This window comes from Leopardus geoffroyi, chromosome B3 (assembly GCF_018350155.1).
Source record: "Leopardus geoffroyi isolate Oge1 chromosome B3, O.geoffroyi_Oge1_pat1.0, whole genome shotgun sequence".
NCBI lineage: Eukaryota > Metazoa > Chordata > Mammalia > Carnivora > Felidae > Leopardus > Leopardus geoffroyi.
In genome coordinates this window covers 10,249,004-10,264,737 of record NC_059337.1, presented here as the reverse complement: position 1 = coordinate 10,264,737, position 15,734 = coordinate 10,249,004, and the positions used below count along the sequence as shown (strand labels likewise).

Below are 15,734 nucleotides of genomic sequence, written 5' to 3'. Positions count from 1 at the left end.
ATTAGTGATGTGTCTTCCAGCGTTGGAAGTTCTATAGAGAGATCAAGGTCACACACAGGAACTGTGTGTGAGCTTGGGGAATAAGGTTGAGGACGGCAAATGTTGTTGGATGCAGGTGCCATAGTGACAAGGATCCCTGGGCTTTTTGAAGGCAGTGCACTCACCATAGTGTGGAATGATGCTCCAGGCCATGGCAGATGCATAAATGCCCCCCGTCATCCAGAAGATGCCCAGCCAACTGAGGTGTTCTCCTCGCTTCTCCCGAGACAAGAATTCAGAAAAATAGGCAAAAACAATGGGCAGAGCACCCCCAATCCTGCAAAAAGAAAATGCCAAAAAGAAAGAATCGAGTCATACACTAAAAATGGGCTTAGCAGAAACCTAGTCACCTTACACCCCACCCGTAAGTTCTGTGGTAAAGTAACCCAGTGAATTTGAAAGACTGGCTAAGGTGAAGCCAGTATCAGGTTATTTTGACCTTATACACTGACTTTACAACCTAACCCCTTTCTAAGGTTCAGCTTTAATGTACTATCTTGGAAGTCAAACACAAAACCCAGTCCAAGGTTTTCCAGAAGTACCACTTGGAGCTATAGTGCCAGGATGGATGGAACACTGGTCTATGAGGGTCCAGCAAAGCCCTGCGTTTGCGTACCCTATGCCTGAGAGGAGTCGGCAGAAGAGGAAGGCTCCATATCCCTGCACGAAGGAGGAGAGAGAGGCGAAGGAGGCGTTGAGGGCCAGAGACATGCTGAGGACTCTCTTCCTCCCCAGCTTATCGGCCAGGCCCCCCAGCACGAAGGCCCCCGCCATCATTCCTAGGTAGACTATCACCCCTGCAAGGTGGGGGGAAAGACAAGACAGGGTGGAGAGAAAAGACAAGACATTAGAAACCATGCAATGTTCTAGAAAATCCAATGCCCCTTTTTATGTGTTCTAGAGAGTCTGCGTCACAGACATAAAAGGTGGACTATAACAGATGTTCATGGCAAATTAGAAGTGATGTATGAATTCAAATTCTTAGGAATGCCATTTGAAAAACTAGCCTCACAGGTTGCCACATATGTGCACATACTAAAATAGATCAACCATAGCTGGGTCTGATGTACCCTTCTTGAAGATGACTCTTTTAGAGGCATAATCCGCAGAAGGTAGTGCTGTCATTTTATTTTTAAGAAAGAAAGAAAGAAAGAAAGAAAGAAAGAAAGAAAGAAAGAAAGAAAGAGAAAGAAAGAAGGAAAGGAAGAAAGAAAGAAAAAAGAAAAAGAAAGAAAGAGAAAGGAAGGAAGGAAGGAAGGAAGGAAGGAAGGAAGGAAGGAAGGAAGGAAGGAAGAAAGGACTGTGTGATAAAAATCCTTACCTGCAGGGTTATGTTTAAAGAGAGAATTTCAAGGAGAAAGTGTGACCAAAAGGTTATAAGGAACATGGGAAGGAAGAAAAGGGTGTGAGTGAAAAATGCCAACTACCCATAAGACTGGCTATGTTATTATTCCCCCCAAAAAAGACCATCTCCAAGCTACAACCAATGTTCAGATTTCTTAGGGTAATAAGAGCCCAGCGATGAGCATCCTTTCTTTATCACATGTAACTTTACTTCCCTTCTAATAATAAGATTGGTTAATTTAAGATATCCTATAAATATATTGCTATTGACATGTTTATGGTATTGCAGTGAAAGTCAGCATCTTCACGGTCATGGCACATCCCCAGAAGCATGTGGATAATGTCTTCCTACTAAATATTGAGGGCTTACTAATTATCAATGCCTGTGCTAAGTCCTGATGTGATTTACCACACCTGTGAAGGAAACTTTGCAGACCATCCTTCACAAAGTCAAAATATGGAATACAGATTACATAAGTATCCTTTCACCCGGCCTTGACTGGAAACCAAATGGTGAACACAAACTGTCTTTCACAGAAAGGAAGCTTCTGGATCTGCAGATGCTTTATTTCTGCAGGTGTGTGCCAGGAAGGGCCAACAGAAAGCAAAGAGCTTCAATTAGCTGATTAACTTGAAGGCTGGTCCCCAAAAGGAGAGATTTAACTACGCTCTGTCTTATCTTCCCCATGACAGAGTTCTTTCTTTTATCATTTTATTCCATGAGATGAAAAGAAATGATAGCTTTGGTGTTGTCAATGGTGTTCATTAAGATTTTTTTCACTCACCTGTATTGTCACTTTCAGCCTTTACACACCTCAAAGCCATGGAAGATGCTATTTCCTTTTACGTTTCTGTATATGCTGTTACTTCGTGAAATATGCCTATGAGTCTACAGTATATATTAAATGCCTATTATTAGGTAAGCATTCTTTTAGTTACTGGGCATACAGTGAGGTACAAACACCTGAAAATCTTGGCCTTCGTAGAGCTTACGTTCCAATTGGGGAAAAGAAATAATAAATGAGTAAAATATACAGTTGGTAGGTGGCTGATAAGAGTCATAGAGAAAAATAATGGGAAGGAAGGGAACCAGGAGAGCCAGGGTGGGAGGTGGAGATTTTAAATAAGATGGTTCAGGAAGTTCTCATTGAGACAGGACATTTAGGCAAAGACCTAAAGGAAATCAACCATGGGGATGTCTAGGGTAAATTGCCAAGCCTGTGTTCAAATCTGCCATTTCTCTGTACACTCGGAGGATCCACAGACAAGTAATAGAATGAGGATAACTCCTCCTCCCTGTTTCACCAGTTCCCAGCCCAAAGCCCAGAAAATGTAGCGAGCAATTTCCCACTAATATTAAGTCACCCACACTTGTGTTTCAGAAAATGAGTCAAGACTGCAAACCCAACTCACAGTATATGTCATGCCGTATGGAAATGATGTGTCGGTCAGTATGCTCTGCTAGACTATGAGTGTATCTGTTCCCCAGACCTGAGCAACTAAGGATCTCCATCATCTGGTTCCCTGTAGACTTAATCTTGCTCAGTTCTTAGCCATTGTGAGCTATGTCCAACAGAACTGCCTTACTCACCATGAGGGTATCTTAAAACCATCTTCTGTGGCTATGACCCCAGAATCCCACTACACAAGCCCAAGTGAGGGTCAGCCTGCAGCCTCCCTGATACTTTCACCCGGCCTTTCCAGTCCACATAACTTCCTTGTGCCTGGTCCTGAGATCCTGGCCCCCATGCTAATTTCCAATTAGCATCCAATACCTTAACCAATTGGAAAAGACCCAAACTCCATCCATGCCCAACCAGGTTCTTGCCAGGAAAGAACTGGGTTCTACTTCCTCTGACTTAGGTAACCCACCTAACATAATTGCCACGTTCAGGAGCCCCACACCTGAGATGCCCCGCCCTTCCCCCCACTTTCCAGGTAGACTGCTGGGCTATCACCACTGGCCCAACTTAGAGTGGGGTTTTACACAAGCCCTTATACTTGGTAATTTAGGACTTCCAGATAAGAGCAGAGAGGGAACGTCTTTTTCCAAGTTAGGTCTGTTCAGCTTCCAAACTGCGTTGGCCTCAGCACAACTTCTTGTCAAGAATTTCCAATATCTCATTCAGCCAACAAATGCCTTGTGGTTCTCTCATGATACCTGGTCAATAAATGTTTTGGAATAAAGAGCAGATGTTGTAAGGAAGGGAGGGAGGGAGGAGGAGAGTCCTGCCCAAATTGCAAAGGAAATGCTACGGGTGCTTTAAGCCCACAGGTTATACAGCAATAGATCATAAGAACCTAACATATCACATCATAGTACCCAGCTGGCAAACACAAGAGTGAGCGCTCACCACCAGCCAGGCTTCATGCAAAGCATTTTACTGGCATAGTTGATCCCCTTTAATGTTCACAACAACCCCACAGATACCATTACTGTTTTATAGGGAAGAAAACTGATTTACAGAGAGCTAAAGTAGTTCCGGAAGGTCAGACAACTAGCAGAAGTACCAAGATTTTGATCTGGGAATCCCAACCTCAGAGTCGATGTTTAACCACTACGCTTTATTGTTCTTCACAGATAAGCATCGGTCAGACTTACTAGCTCTGTATTAGTTTCTTCCTTCCTTGTTTGCTCCTCCTCAGAACTGCTTGCTAAGTGGGGCAAGGTTCCTTCCTTTCAAGGAGATAAACCATAAATTATACGATTATCTCCTAGTGAGAAAGAATGTTCCATGAAAGGTGTGTGTTCGGTGTTATACAAACGCAGAGAATGAGCGCAGCCTGAATACACCTTACTCAACCTGGGAAGGCTTCTAAGAGCCAGACATTGAGCTGATGGTCAGGTTTCCATCTTGGTCACTGGGCGTGTGAATCACAGGCAGTGGCAGGCAGCATGCGCACAAGACTGAGGAGGCGAAGGGGGCACCTGATATGTTCGGGCAACTGTGTCCAAGTAGATCAGTGTGAGTAGAGCACAGTGCACAGCGGGGAGCGAGGTGAGGGATTCGGGCCGGGCGGGGGAGAACAGAGGCCACATGATAATGGCTCATGAGTGAGTGTGTGTGTGTGTGTGTGTGAGAGACAGAGAGAGAGAGAGAGAGAGAGGAGAGAGGGAGAGAGAATGCATATCATGTAGGCATGCATGCACATGGGGTTATATGTGTGCATGTAGCTGTTTGCATCGTGTGTGGGGGCCTGTAAATCAGGAGGAAGGGAGGAGGGAAATCAGAATAATTGTCAGGAGACTTGCTGAGAACCAACCTGTACACTTCATACTCTGGCCCTACCCCAAAGGAAAACAGTAACATCCAATTAATGTTTGCTTCTCTTTGTTCTATAAAGCTATCTTCGGCATGTCTCAGATGCTACTGTGCACACGGAAAGCATGACGGGATCGCAGTAAAATCAGTTACTGACTCAGGGGCACCTGGGCAGCTCAGTGAGTTAAGCATCTGACCTCAGCTCAGGTCATGATCTCACAGTTCGTGGGTTCAAGCCCCGCATAGGGCTCTGTGCTGACAGCTCAGAGCCTGGAGCCTGCTTTGGATTCTGTGTCTCCCTCTGTCTCTGCCCCTCCCCTGCTCACACTCTGTCTCTGTCTCTCTCTGTCTCTGTCTTTCCCTCTCTCTCTCTCTCAAAAATAAACATTAAAAAAATTTTTTTTAATTAAAAAAAAATCAGGTATGATTCAGTAAGTCTGGGGCAGGGCCTGACATTCTGCATTTCTGACAAGACTAGTGTTGCTGATCCGAGGACCACACTTTGAGGAGTGGCAGACCAGAGCTCACCCATCCTCCTGGGAGCACACTGACAGGCAGTGATGAGAATCCTGGCCTTAGAACCACAAAATCTCATTCACTGGTTGTGAGATTTGGGAGAATATTCTCACACCCTCTAAGGGCCCTACCACCACATGTGTAAACTGATCACTGGTTTCCAAACTGCCTTCCTATTCATTTTTTTTTAAATATAAATCATGAACAATGAAAGTGTGTGGATTTCCCAGGAAGAACATATTCAGATTTAAAAAATAAACCCAGATAGGGGCGCCTGGGTGGCTCAATCGGTTTAAGTGTCCGACTCTTGATTTCAGCTCAGGTCATGATCTCACGGTTCGTGAGTTCAAGCTCCACATCGGGCTTTGTGCTGACAGTGAAGAGCCTCCTTGGGATTCTCTCTCCTTGTTTCTCTGCCCCTCCCCTGCTCTGCCCCTCCCCTGCTCATTCTCTCTCTCTCTCTCTCTCTCTCTCAAAATAAATAAGTAAACATTAAAAAAATTTTTTTAAATAAGCCCAGACACAAATGTTTAGGTCAACTATTGTGAATGCCACACAAAACATGTCTACAGACCAGACTTTGGCCAGTGGCCAAAAGTAGCTTCTAGACTAGCAGTGTGCAATCTCAGCGATGAACATTGTGCCACTTATTAAGCTATTGTCACTCAGCCCCGAAGCCACCCTTCCAGCTCCTACTTTGTCCACAAACACCTATGCTCTGCCAGACAGTCCCTGCTGGGCCTCTGCCAATAGGGGGCACTAGAGAGAGAGGCTGAAAGGCTGGAGCAAGAAGAAGGGACCCGAGGTTTCTGCTCCTGTAAATTCCACCCCAGCATCCATCAGCAGGAAGCAGCAATGCCTTTCCACAGGAGCCACTGAATGCAATTAGCAGAACCAGCCACATCCTGCCCTTTCCTCCCCTCCCACACCAACACCGGCCAGGCAGGGTCCCGTCTCCAGAGATCTGAGTTATGGCTCCTCGGGTTTCCTCCTCTGAGCCCTGCAGTTACAATAATGCGGATCTTTTTACTTTACTCCCCCAGTCCCACGGTGGTACCTGCTCCCTGCATTCATTATCTCAGTACATTTTATAAACACATTTCACTCACCCAGCTAATAATTCTTTATATTAAATTCTCTCTGTTCCAATAACTGCTACGATGTCTGTCTGCTGACCACGCCCTGACCGATCCAGACACATCGGCAAATTGATGCATCTCAGAGATTGGATATTGACTCCAGCAACTCAGCTTTAGTAGAAGAGGACTCCAAGCCCCAGATAAGGTCAGTGACTCTTCTGGAAGTTCCCTGCTGGCCCAGAACCTGCTGGCACCACACCTCTGGTCTCCTGGCTCCGAGCCTGGTGCTTTTGCTACCCACTGTCCACGGCAAAAGGAGGAACTAGAAAGAATAAGAAACGCTTCTCAAAATGCTGTGGTAGCGGTCAAGATATGCTGCCCCCAAAATAAGCCACTTTGGTTGAAGGGTTATTTTGAGCTGATGACAGCTGAGAAACAGCAGACTCCAAAAGAGAGCTCTGTGCCCTCCCTCACATTTGCCTAAAAAACGGGTTTGGGATTGTAATCACCATAGACTCTTACCAGCTCAGGGACAGCACCAAGAGGCATCAACATAACAAACCTTACTGCAACAACCTTATCTTCCATTAGTTTGCACCATTTGCCAGCCCTGGAAGGCTTTCTTGCCTTCCCCTGGGACTTGTTTCTTCTCTACAAATGTATTGTCCTTTGGGAAAATGCTAAGGCAAAGTCCTAACCATCCCTTTGGAGTGCTTCTGTGTGTGTGCGTGTATTGCACATGCTAATAAGCTGCTTTCCTCTTGTTAATCTGTCTTTTGTCACTTTAATTCACAGGGCTTCCAGCCAGGGAGGGCGGAGGGAAGATTTTCCTCCCCTGCACTTTTTTGGGAGGCTATGACAGGGAAGAAATGGACGGAAGAAAGGCTGATCCACAGAGAAGAGAAATAGAAAATTAACGATGCCTCTGAAATGGCTGTGCTATTAAACCCATTTAAAATCTGTCTTTAGCAGAGGAAATTAAGACAATAAATTTGGAAAATTGAAATGCAATGGAGTTATCAAAAATTACTTTAGCACGCAGCAGATAAGGGACTAGCTAGAAGGCTAGAGAGTATCGCCCTTCAGTTCCACTCAACAAGCTCAGTGGCATATTAAGAAAATCTGCCGCCCAATACACTGAGGTTTTAAGGAAATTAAAAACCACGATGGCTACTTGCAGAGTCGGGGGAATGGGGGCAAAAGGAGGGGAATGTGGTAGAGCGAGAAGGGCTCTTAATAGTGAGAACACCACACAGGAAATGAATTAGGCCTCCATGGAAGAAGGAGGGGCCATAAGAGAAAGAGCCCCGTCTTGAAAGTGAGATGAGCCAGCTCTTAGCCCTGGCTTCACGAATTACCCGCAACATGACCACGGGCGACCCATTCGGCTTCTCTGATAGTTGCTCCTTCTTTGCAAAAGTCAGATAATGTGCTCATCCTGTGGAGTTGTTAGGATTGCATGGCACAGTGGATGGAGAGTACCTAGCAGGACGCCTGGCACAGAAGTAAATGCACAATTAATACAAGTTGCGACTGTCGTTCGGAGTGGTGCAGCGTGGAGCTGGCTGTGACCTAAGAAAGCCACGGGATTAGAAACATGAAAATAAGTTGGCGGTATTTTAAAGTCAAACCCACCATATATTAAAGGCATTTGAGGTAAAAGGACATAGACTGGCAGAAGAAACTTATTTATAGTAGCATGTCCTTTAAATGTACCTCCCTCCTTACCTGCAGAAGGAGCCAGATTCCCAATAAAAAAGCTTTTTTTAACTAAAACATTTTCTGAGTTTCCTCTAATAAGACTTTGTTGGGAATTTTTTTTTTTTTCTTTTTGCTAACTCGTGGGTAAGTGCCCAGATTTATTGCCATCTCCTTAGAGAGGCCTCCTGATGTTCCAAAGTAGGACTCAGCAAACTTTTTCTGTCAAGGGGCAGAGAAAAAAACATTTCTCTTGTAAAAATAGTTTACTTTGCAGATGTCCTATAGCTCTTTAACATCTTCTTCTTCTTCCTATTTTTCTTTACAGTCCTTTAAAAACGTAAAAACAGGGGCACCTGGGTGGCTCAGTTGGTTGAGCGTTGGGCTCTTGATCTTGGCTAAGGTCATGATTTCTCGGTTCCTGAGTTCGAGCCCTGTGTCGGGCTCTGTGCTGACAGTACAGAGCCTGCTTGGGATTCCCTCTCTCCCCCTGTGTCTGCCACTCCCCTGCTCATGCTCTCTTGCTCTCTCTCTCTCTCTCAAAATAAATAAAACATTTTTAAAAATATGTAGGGCGCCTGGGTGGCGCAGTCGGTTAAGCATCCGACTTCAGCCAGGTCACGATCTCGCGGTCCGTGAGTTCGAGCCGCTCGTCAGGCTCTGGGCTGATGGCTCAGAGCCTGGAGCCTGTTTCCGATTCTGTGTCTCCTTCTCTCTCTGCCCCTCCCCCGTTCATGCTCTGTCTCTCTCTGTCCCAAAAATAAATAAACGTTGAAAAGAAAAAAATTAAAAAAAAAAAATAAATAAAAATATGTAAAAACAAAAACAGGTTATAGTTCTCTAGCCCCTGTTCCAAATGCAATTCTGTCCTCTCTGCTGGTATTTCTGCAATATATTCTTCCTTCTTCCCTATCACATATGTCTGTTTGCTCTCACACATGTATTTGTTCAACATCTGTCAACTCCTGGAGGAAGGGATTGTGTTGGTTTTGTTTGAGTGCTACGTCTCTAGCACCCAGCTCAGAGTTTGGCACATAGGAAGCACTCCATTAATATTTGTTCCAGAAATAAATAAAATAATTCATAATCACAATAGAAAAATATGAAAAATACAAATATATATATATACACACACACACACACACACCCAAAACTGTATAAAAGTGGAGGCAAAAACCCTCCATCATGCCGCCCACCCAAAGCTGTTGTTAGCATGTTTCTGTCTTTGTATTTCTATTTGTACACATACAACTACACACTGCATTTATATGGTTGAGATCGTTCTGTATTGCAAGTCTCATAACCTACTTTTCCATTTGATAAATATCCCTACAGAGAACATGTTTGTACATATGTCTCTGTCTGTGTTGCCGGTCATTTGCTCAGAATTGATTCCAAGAAACGAAACTATGAGGTCAAACAGGCTCAAAGAGTTTGTGGCCAAATTTCCTTCCAGAGAGCTGGTACATATCACACTCTTGCCATCTCTAGAGATGCTTTTCATGTAAACAGAATATACTCTCTGAGCATCCGAGGCAGCAGGGTGAAGTGTACAATGAACCAAGGACTAAGAAGCCATTTTGAACTTTTTTTTTTTTTTTTTGCTTGAATACATAGAAATTAAATGCATTAATTATCCTGGGAGGCTTCTGAGCTCCCTTTCTGTACAACACCTTATTTGTTGGACTGTACACGTATACTTTGCAGGGATCAAAAGGAGCACCTCCCAAATGAACGATTTCCTTTCCATTTCTTTATTATTCAACCAAATATACCTCCTTGAAGGGCAATATTGTCTTAGACTAGGGTCTGGGAGGTAAATTTGATAAAGATTTAACATATGCAGGAACCCCCTAGTGAAGTCTCACTTTGGTATTAAGTCACAGAAGGACATCAGGGTATCTGTTTGCACACCTCCATGAAATCAGATGTGTTAGGTTAAGTCAGCCAAGCACCGTGTGTATATGACATCTGGATGCTTGGAAACTTCTGGGATGAGTATATGCTTTCTTTTGGATCCAGGTACTTGGCACCAAAAAGGTTTGGCTTGAACAACTTGTCAAGTGGAAAACAATCTGGCAATTACTGTGTTGGACTTTTCTAGTACTTTATGTGTCCAATAAACTCAAGTGAATGAATCTTTGGAGGTAGGTTCACTTTCCTAATCTATTGGAAGCTGGGACTCTTTCCTAACTGTCACACAAGATACTTAGAAATAAGTGGGCAGAGGAAAAAGGAAGGGGCAAAGGAACCGGTATCTGTTTAGCTCCTACTGTGTCCTAAGTACTATACCAGGTGACATATGTAATAATTTCAGTTTGTCATTCCAACCGTGTGAGGGAATTATTAATATCTTTATTTAACAGATGAAGAGGGGCACCTGGGTGGCTCAGCCGGTTAAGCATCCAACTCTTGATTTTGGCTCAGTTCTTGGGTTCAAGCCCCACATCTGGCTCTGTGCTGACAGTGCAGGGCCTGTTTGGGATTCTCTCCCTCCCTCTCTCTCTGCCCACCCCCTCTCTTTCTCTCTTTCTCTCAAACATAAATAAACATTAAAAAAAATTAACAGATGAACAGATGAAGAAACTGAAGTTAAGAGTTTTCCTCTCTGACCACAATTTAAAAATAGCTAATAAAGTTTTCTGATATCTGATGGAAGAAATCTGAGTGACCAGCTCATCAATGTATGGAGAAACCCCCAAGAAAAGACACACCAGTACCATTCAAGGACACCTGGGTTGGATAAGGCCTTTGTCACTCTGCCTGAGGATTCAACACACCCCCTCAGGTCTGGCCCCTCAGCTCAGGAGAAGCCCCAACCCTATGGAAGAGTAGAATTATCACTTCTGGAAGTTCTAGGTTCTGCGTGTGCCTAACAGGTCCAGAGATGGAAGTCTGCAGACAGACTGGGGGGTCTGAGGGACAGAAGTCCCTTGCTTCAGCAACATAGCATAAGGGTAGCACCTTAAATCAGGGAAGGGTTCTCTCTCCAACCATACTTATGGGAAATAAAGATGCTGCAAGGCAGCCTGGAGACTTCACCCTCCCAGCAGTGTGTGATCAAGCTTAAGCTACACGCAATATTCTGGGTCAAGCCATGAACCTGTGAGCAGACGAGGCCATGTCTTTGGTGAGTAGAAGACAGGCCCACAGCCATGGTGGGAGCAACTGTAACAGAAAGGAATCAGGTCACTGGTGAGGTTTCTGTCCACTAGCCCTGGGGCAGTGGTACTTGTCACTTCCCTTAATCTTCTCTCACACTGGACACAAGAGGCCTCAAAAAGTATTTCCTGACAGGGGTGCCCAGGTGGCTCAGTTGGGTAGGCATCTGACTCTTGGTTCTGGCTCACGTTATGTTCTCACAGTTCAGGAGTTTGAGCCCCAAGTCAGGCTCTGCACTGGCAGTGCAGAGCCTGCTTGGGATTCTCTCTCTCCCTCTCTCTCTCTCTCTCTGCCCCTCCTCTGCTTGCTCTCTATCTCTCTCTTAAAAAAAAAAAAAATTCCTGAGAATACTGTGAGAATCTTGAAATTGCCTTGTTCACATATGACCACACTAGAAATCTCTTAGAAAAGCAAAGCTTCCCTCTGGACACCTCCCACAGCAGGTGAGAGGAGGTGAGGCAGGTGACAGAGGGTGTCACCTGGGCCAAAGCCAGTGAAGGGAGGTATGTACTGTGGGCATCTCAGAAGTGATCATTACCCAGTGAGACTGGGTGATCCCTTGGCCATTCCACTAAAGAAAAAGTTGGGACTGCCATTGTGGTGGTTTCTAGAGGGTGGACCCGTTCAGGGGAACCACAATAAGGCCAGTCATGGACAGTACAGCCAAGAGCCAGAGTCTGAGACGGGAATGGTTGATAAAAGAGCAGGAGAGGAAACCAAAGTCTTCACAAGGAAATTTGCTAAGCCCCATTCTCCGCATGTCAGTGAACCCGGAAGAGCGGCATAAAGATAAATAAATCCTTGCCCTGTGCTTTCAAAAAACTCAGTCCATCAGAAATAAAGAGGTAGAAATAAAGGAGAAGGGGTGGATCAGGGCAAGGGCCAGAGAGGAGACACGGCAAGAACTCTGGCAAGCCGGTAAGTGGAAAGAGGCTGATAGCTGTACTTGGCTGTCTTACAACAAGCAGATGGCCAGTGGGGTGGGAGCAGGGCTGAGCTTCACCCCAAGGGACCAGAAGGTGATGCAGCTGGTTATTGGCAGAAGTCAAACCCATGATCTTCCAGAACTCAGCTGCCTTTTTGGTACAATGTCTCTATACCAAAGTGGGCTACCTTGTCTTCAAAGCACATTATCTTCTTTATTAGGATAGACTTGATTTGCAGCCAGACTGGAAAAGATCTATGTTTATCTTTAGAGACACCTGGATATTGGCTCTGACTTCTGGGCAAGATAAGGGCAATGGTATTTATCAGGTGCTGTTTAAAGTCTGAAACTCCCCTGGCAACCCTGGGGCCAGTTTGTTTACTAATGATTTTCGGTGGTATCACTGGTCGGTCAGGGCTTGATCATAAGACCAAAGGGACATGAAAGTCCCTGTGGGAACTTCTATCTTGAGCTCTCCCAGAGTGAAGATTTCTTGCACAGACCTTGGTGGTTCAATCTAGAGATAGGTCTATATGGGAATAAGAAGGACCCTGGATAGACTGTGCCTGGATGTCTCTTGAATCCCCAATGCTTACCTATATGATCTTCCATTGCTCCACCGTGGCCTTTGCCTTTAAATAAAAGCCTTATTTGACCATACTCAGTGGAGTCTTCTGAATCCTTCTCAATATCCAAAATGATAAAATCTTTTCACCTCCTGGCCTCAGGGTCACACCTACAAGGGCCAGGCAGGGAAAAGAGTGAAGCTCCCCAGACATACCTTGTAAGGAATGGCAGAGACTCGGAAATACATGCCCACCTAAAGGGAGCAGCCATACCCAACTTTAGCCGATTGCTGTGTTGTAGAATATAGATGCTATTTCTACAATTTCAAAAAGCATCAGAAATCTGGATTTCTAAATAAAATTCTTTGCTTTTTAAAACATGTTACTGGCAAAGCAATTATTTTTATCCACTGTTTGAGAACTCCATGTGACAAAGAGCAGTGCAGGTTTTAGTAGTATATTAGGAATGAGAGTATTCACATCTTTATTAAAATGTTTCCCATGGTTCAGATCTCTTAATTTTTCTATTCCTTTGACAATTTGTCCTAAGTTGCTATTTGCCTTTTTATCACGCATCCATTACCCCCTGGGTAGTGATGATCTGTGTTCTTTCTCACCCTAGAATCTTCACACTGTTTGCTTTTTGTCCTACTTAGTATATTCTTTATTCGTATCTTTGCATGGGTGGCTCCTTCTTATACTCCAGCCCTAGGCTCTGAGAGCCCTTCCCTGACCACCCAGTCACAGTGACTCTCCTTCCAAAGGTGGAATCATATAGGCCAGTTAGAAGACCATTACATATATTCCAAGTGAGTGATGCCAATGGGGTGGGCCAGGGTGGTGGGGAGCAGTGGAAATGGTAGGGAGTGGCTGGATTCTGGATATGTTTTCAAGGTAGGGTCAAGCAAATAGATGGCATTTAAAGCAGAGACAAAGAGATCCCCAAAGGAAGGGCAATAGAGAAGAGATTCCAGGACTGAGCACTGAAATGTTCCAATGGTTAAGGGTCAAAAACATGATAAGAAGCCAGTAATGGAGACTGGGAAGGACCAGCAGGGGACAGGCAGCAGGAAAGTTAGAAGACTGTGGTAGCTACAGGTCCAATAAAGAAAGTGTATCAAGAAGGAAGAAGGGGTAGACTGTTACAGGTTCTGCTGACAGGTCAAGAAAGCTGAGGACCGAGATTGGGCCACTGGATTGGCCAAGTGGGGCCACTAGTGATCTAGACAAGCACAGTTCTATGAAATGGCAGGGACTGAATCTCACTCCCAGATGTTCCAGTGAGAATGAGAAATGAGGAATTGGATTCAGCGAATTTTACCAAAAAGGGAATAGAAAAGATACACGTAGGGTCAAGATGAGAGAAATTATATGATGTTTGTGCGCTGATGGGAGGGTTCCATACAGGTAGAAAAAAGAGATCAGGAGGAGAAGGTGATAATTATGAAAGAAGTGTCCTGGGGAGGTGAGGAGGGATGGGCATCTGGTGTGAGAAGGGACAGGTCACACTAAGGCTCCTCCACGGCAACTGGAATAAGGTAAAAACAGAGGCAATTAGCAGGGTAGGCGTGGTGGTCAGAGCCGTGGGACTTCTTTTCTGGTTTCTGTTTCCGCGGCGAAAGAGGAATGAGTTCTTTGCACTGAGGACAAGGATGGGGAGGAGATTCTGGGAATTGGCAGCAATGGATAAGGAACAGAATAGTCACCTAGGGGCAGGGGAAAGTAAGCAGTTCATGGAAATGGAGGATGACAGCTGGCAGCACAAAGGGCCCCTTGAGGTTGCTGATCATGAATTTAAAGTGAGGCCAGTGGACAGCACTGTGTGCATCTCATCAGCCATGTTCAGTTCCAGGGTCTGGGGACTGGCTGATGATGAGTTTGAGGTGACCAGATTTGGGTAACACAGCAGAGTAAAAGATGTACATGGAAGTTGATGGTGTACACAGGGAATGGGGATGATTCTGGTCCACAGAGTTTAAGCTCAGTGAAAAATGGGGTGAGGACAAGAGGGTGGTGACAGACAGACCAATGGCTGAAGGTGTCCCTGAGGCTGAACAGCTGGGGGGAGTAGGGAGGGAGAACTAGGCGGAGTGAGCTGAAGACAGAAGAAGGGGTGCTTGACATCAGGGGTTGTGAAGGGGTTGGAGTTACCAGTCATGATAAGACCTGGGTAAGACCGGGAGGGTAAGTACTTGAGGTGGGGGGTGTCACTGGAGAAGGTCTCGACAAATGACAAACAGGGATATTGGAAAGCACTTACTGAAATTACCAAGAATTATAACGGAAATAGTTTTGGAGTGTGACAGTGGACCTCAGACTAAGATCCTCCAGGAATGAGGGGATGAAATAGAGATCACTAGATGACTATGAGAATAAGCAGGAGGCAATGCACCCCAATGACAGATTAAACATGGGATGTGTAGGGAGGAGGAAGGGAGAATGGTCTGGAAATTTCAGGGAGAAGTATGGAAGAGCAATGGTACGAGGGGTGTGGAGGGTGAGAGAGAAAACAGCTGCCATCTAAGACTTCAGGAGGATGCATTTCAGCTACAGCAAGAAGGTGGATGACATTGAGAGAAGAGGGGAGGAAAGGAATGGGCAATGTTGTATGGGGCTGCAAATCCAGGTGATAAGAAAGGCTTGGGAGATATGGACCGCCTCATAGTGACCAACACATAGAGTGATAAAAGGGCATAACAGAATTAGTTCTGATGGTTTTGAGACCAATTTTGTTGGCAAGGCTGGTAGTGTCGGGAGAGAAAGAGGTATCAGAGGGCGTACCAAGAGCACAACGAGCTCTGGAGCCCCCTTTGTTCCTGCCAGTGGAGGAGTGGAGATCAGCAGAACCACCTTATTTACTGTCTCCTTCCCCTAAAATGTTAGCTCCATGAGAAAAAGACCTGTATGCCATTCAGCAATGAGTCAGCCAACAAATAATTGATTCCTTAGAGTTATTAAATAAAATAAAGAATATACAAAGCAAGTTCATATTTATTGGGTCCTTATGGGGCACTGTGATAAGTCTTTACTTATTGCATTATCTTATTTAATCCTCACAGTGGTTCTGTAAGGTAAGTACTAATAATATTGTAATCTTATAGATAAAGAAGCCAAGGTTCAGGGAGGTTAAGTGACTTGTCTG

At 44.9% G+C, this 15,734-nt stretch overlaps 1 protein-coding gene across 4 annotated transcripts in view; it reads right to left on the bottom strand.

Moving 5' to 3' along the window:
* The window catches only part of SV2B (synaptic vesicle glycoprotein 2B), a 211,549-nt gene that overhangs the window by 48,946 nt on the left and 146,869 nt on the right, over positions 1 to 15,734 (bottom strand). For 3 of the 4 annotated variants that reach the window (XM_045448723.1, XM_045448721.1, XM_045448722.1), the window contains exons 3-4: positions 656 to 836; positions 165 to 316 (exon numbers count right to left, since the gene is read on the bottom strand). The exons of the other annotated variant lie outside the window; for it this stretch is intronic. In XM_045448723.1, the coding sequence (XP_045304679.1) occupies positions 165 to 316; positions 656 to 836 (333 nt within the window). The remainder of the gene's footprint in view (positions 1 to 164; positions 317 to 655; positions 837 to 15,734) is intronic. 4 annotated transcript variants of the gene reach the window in all.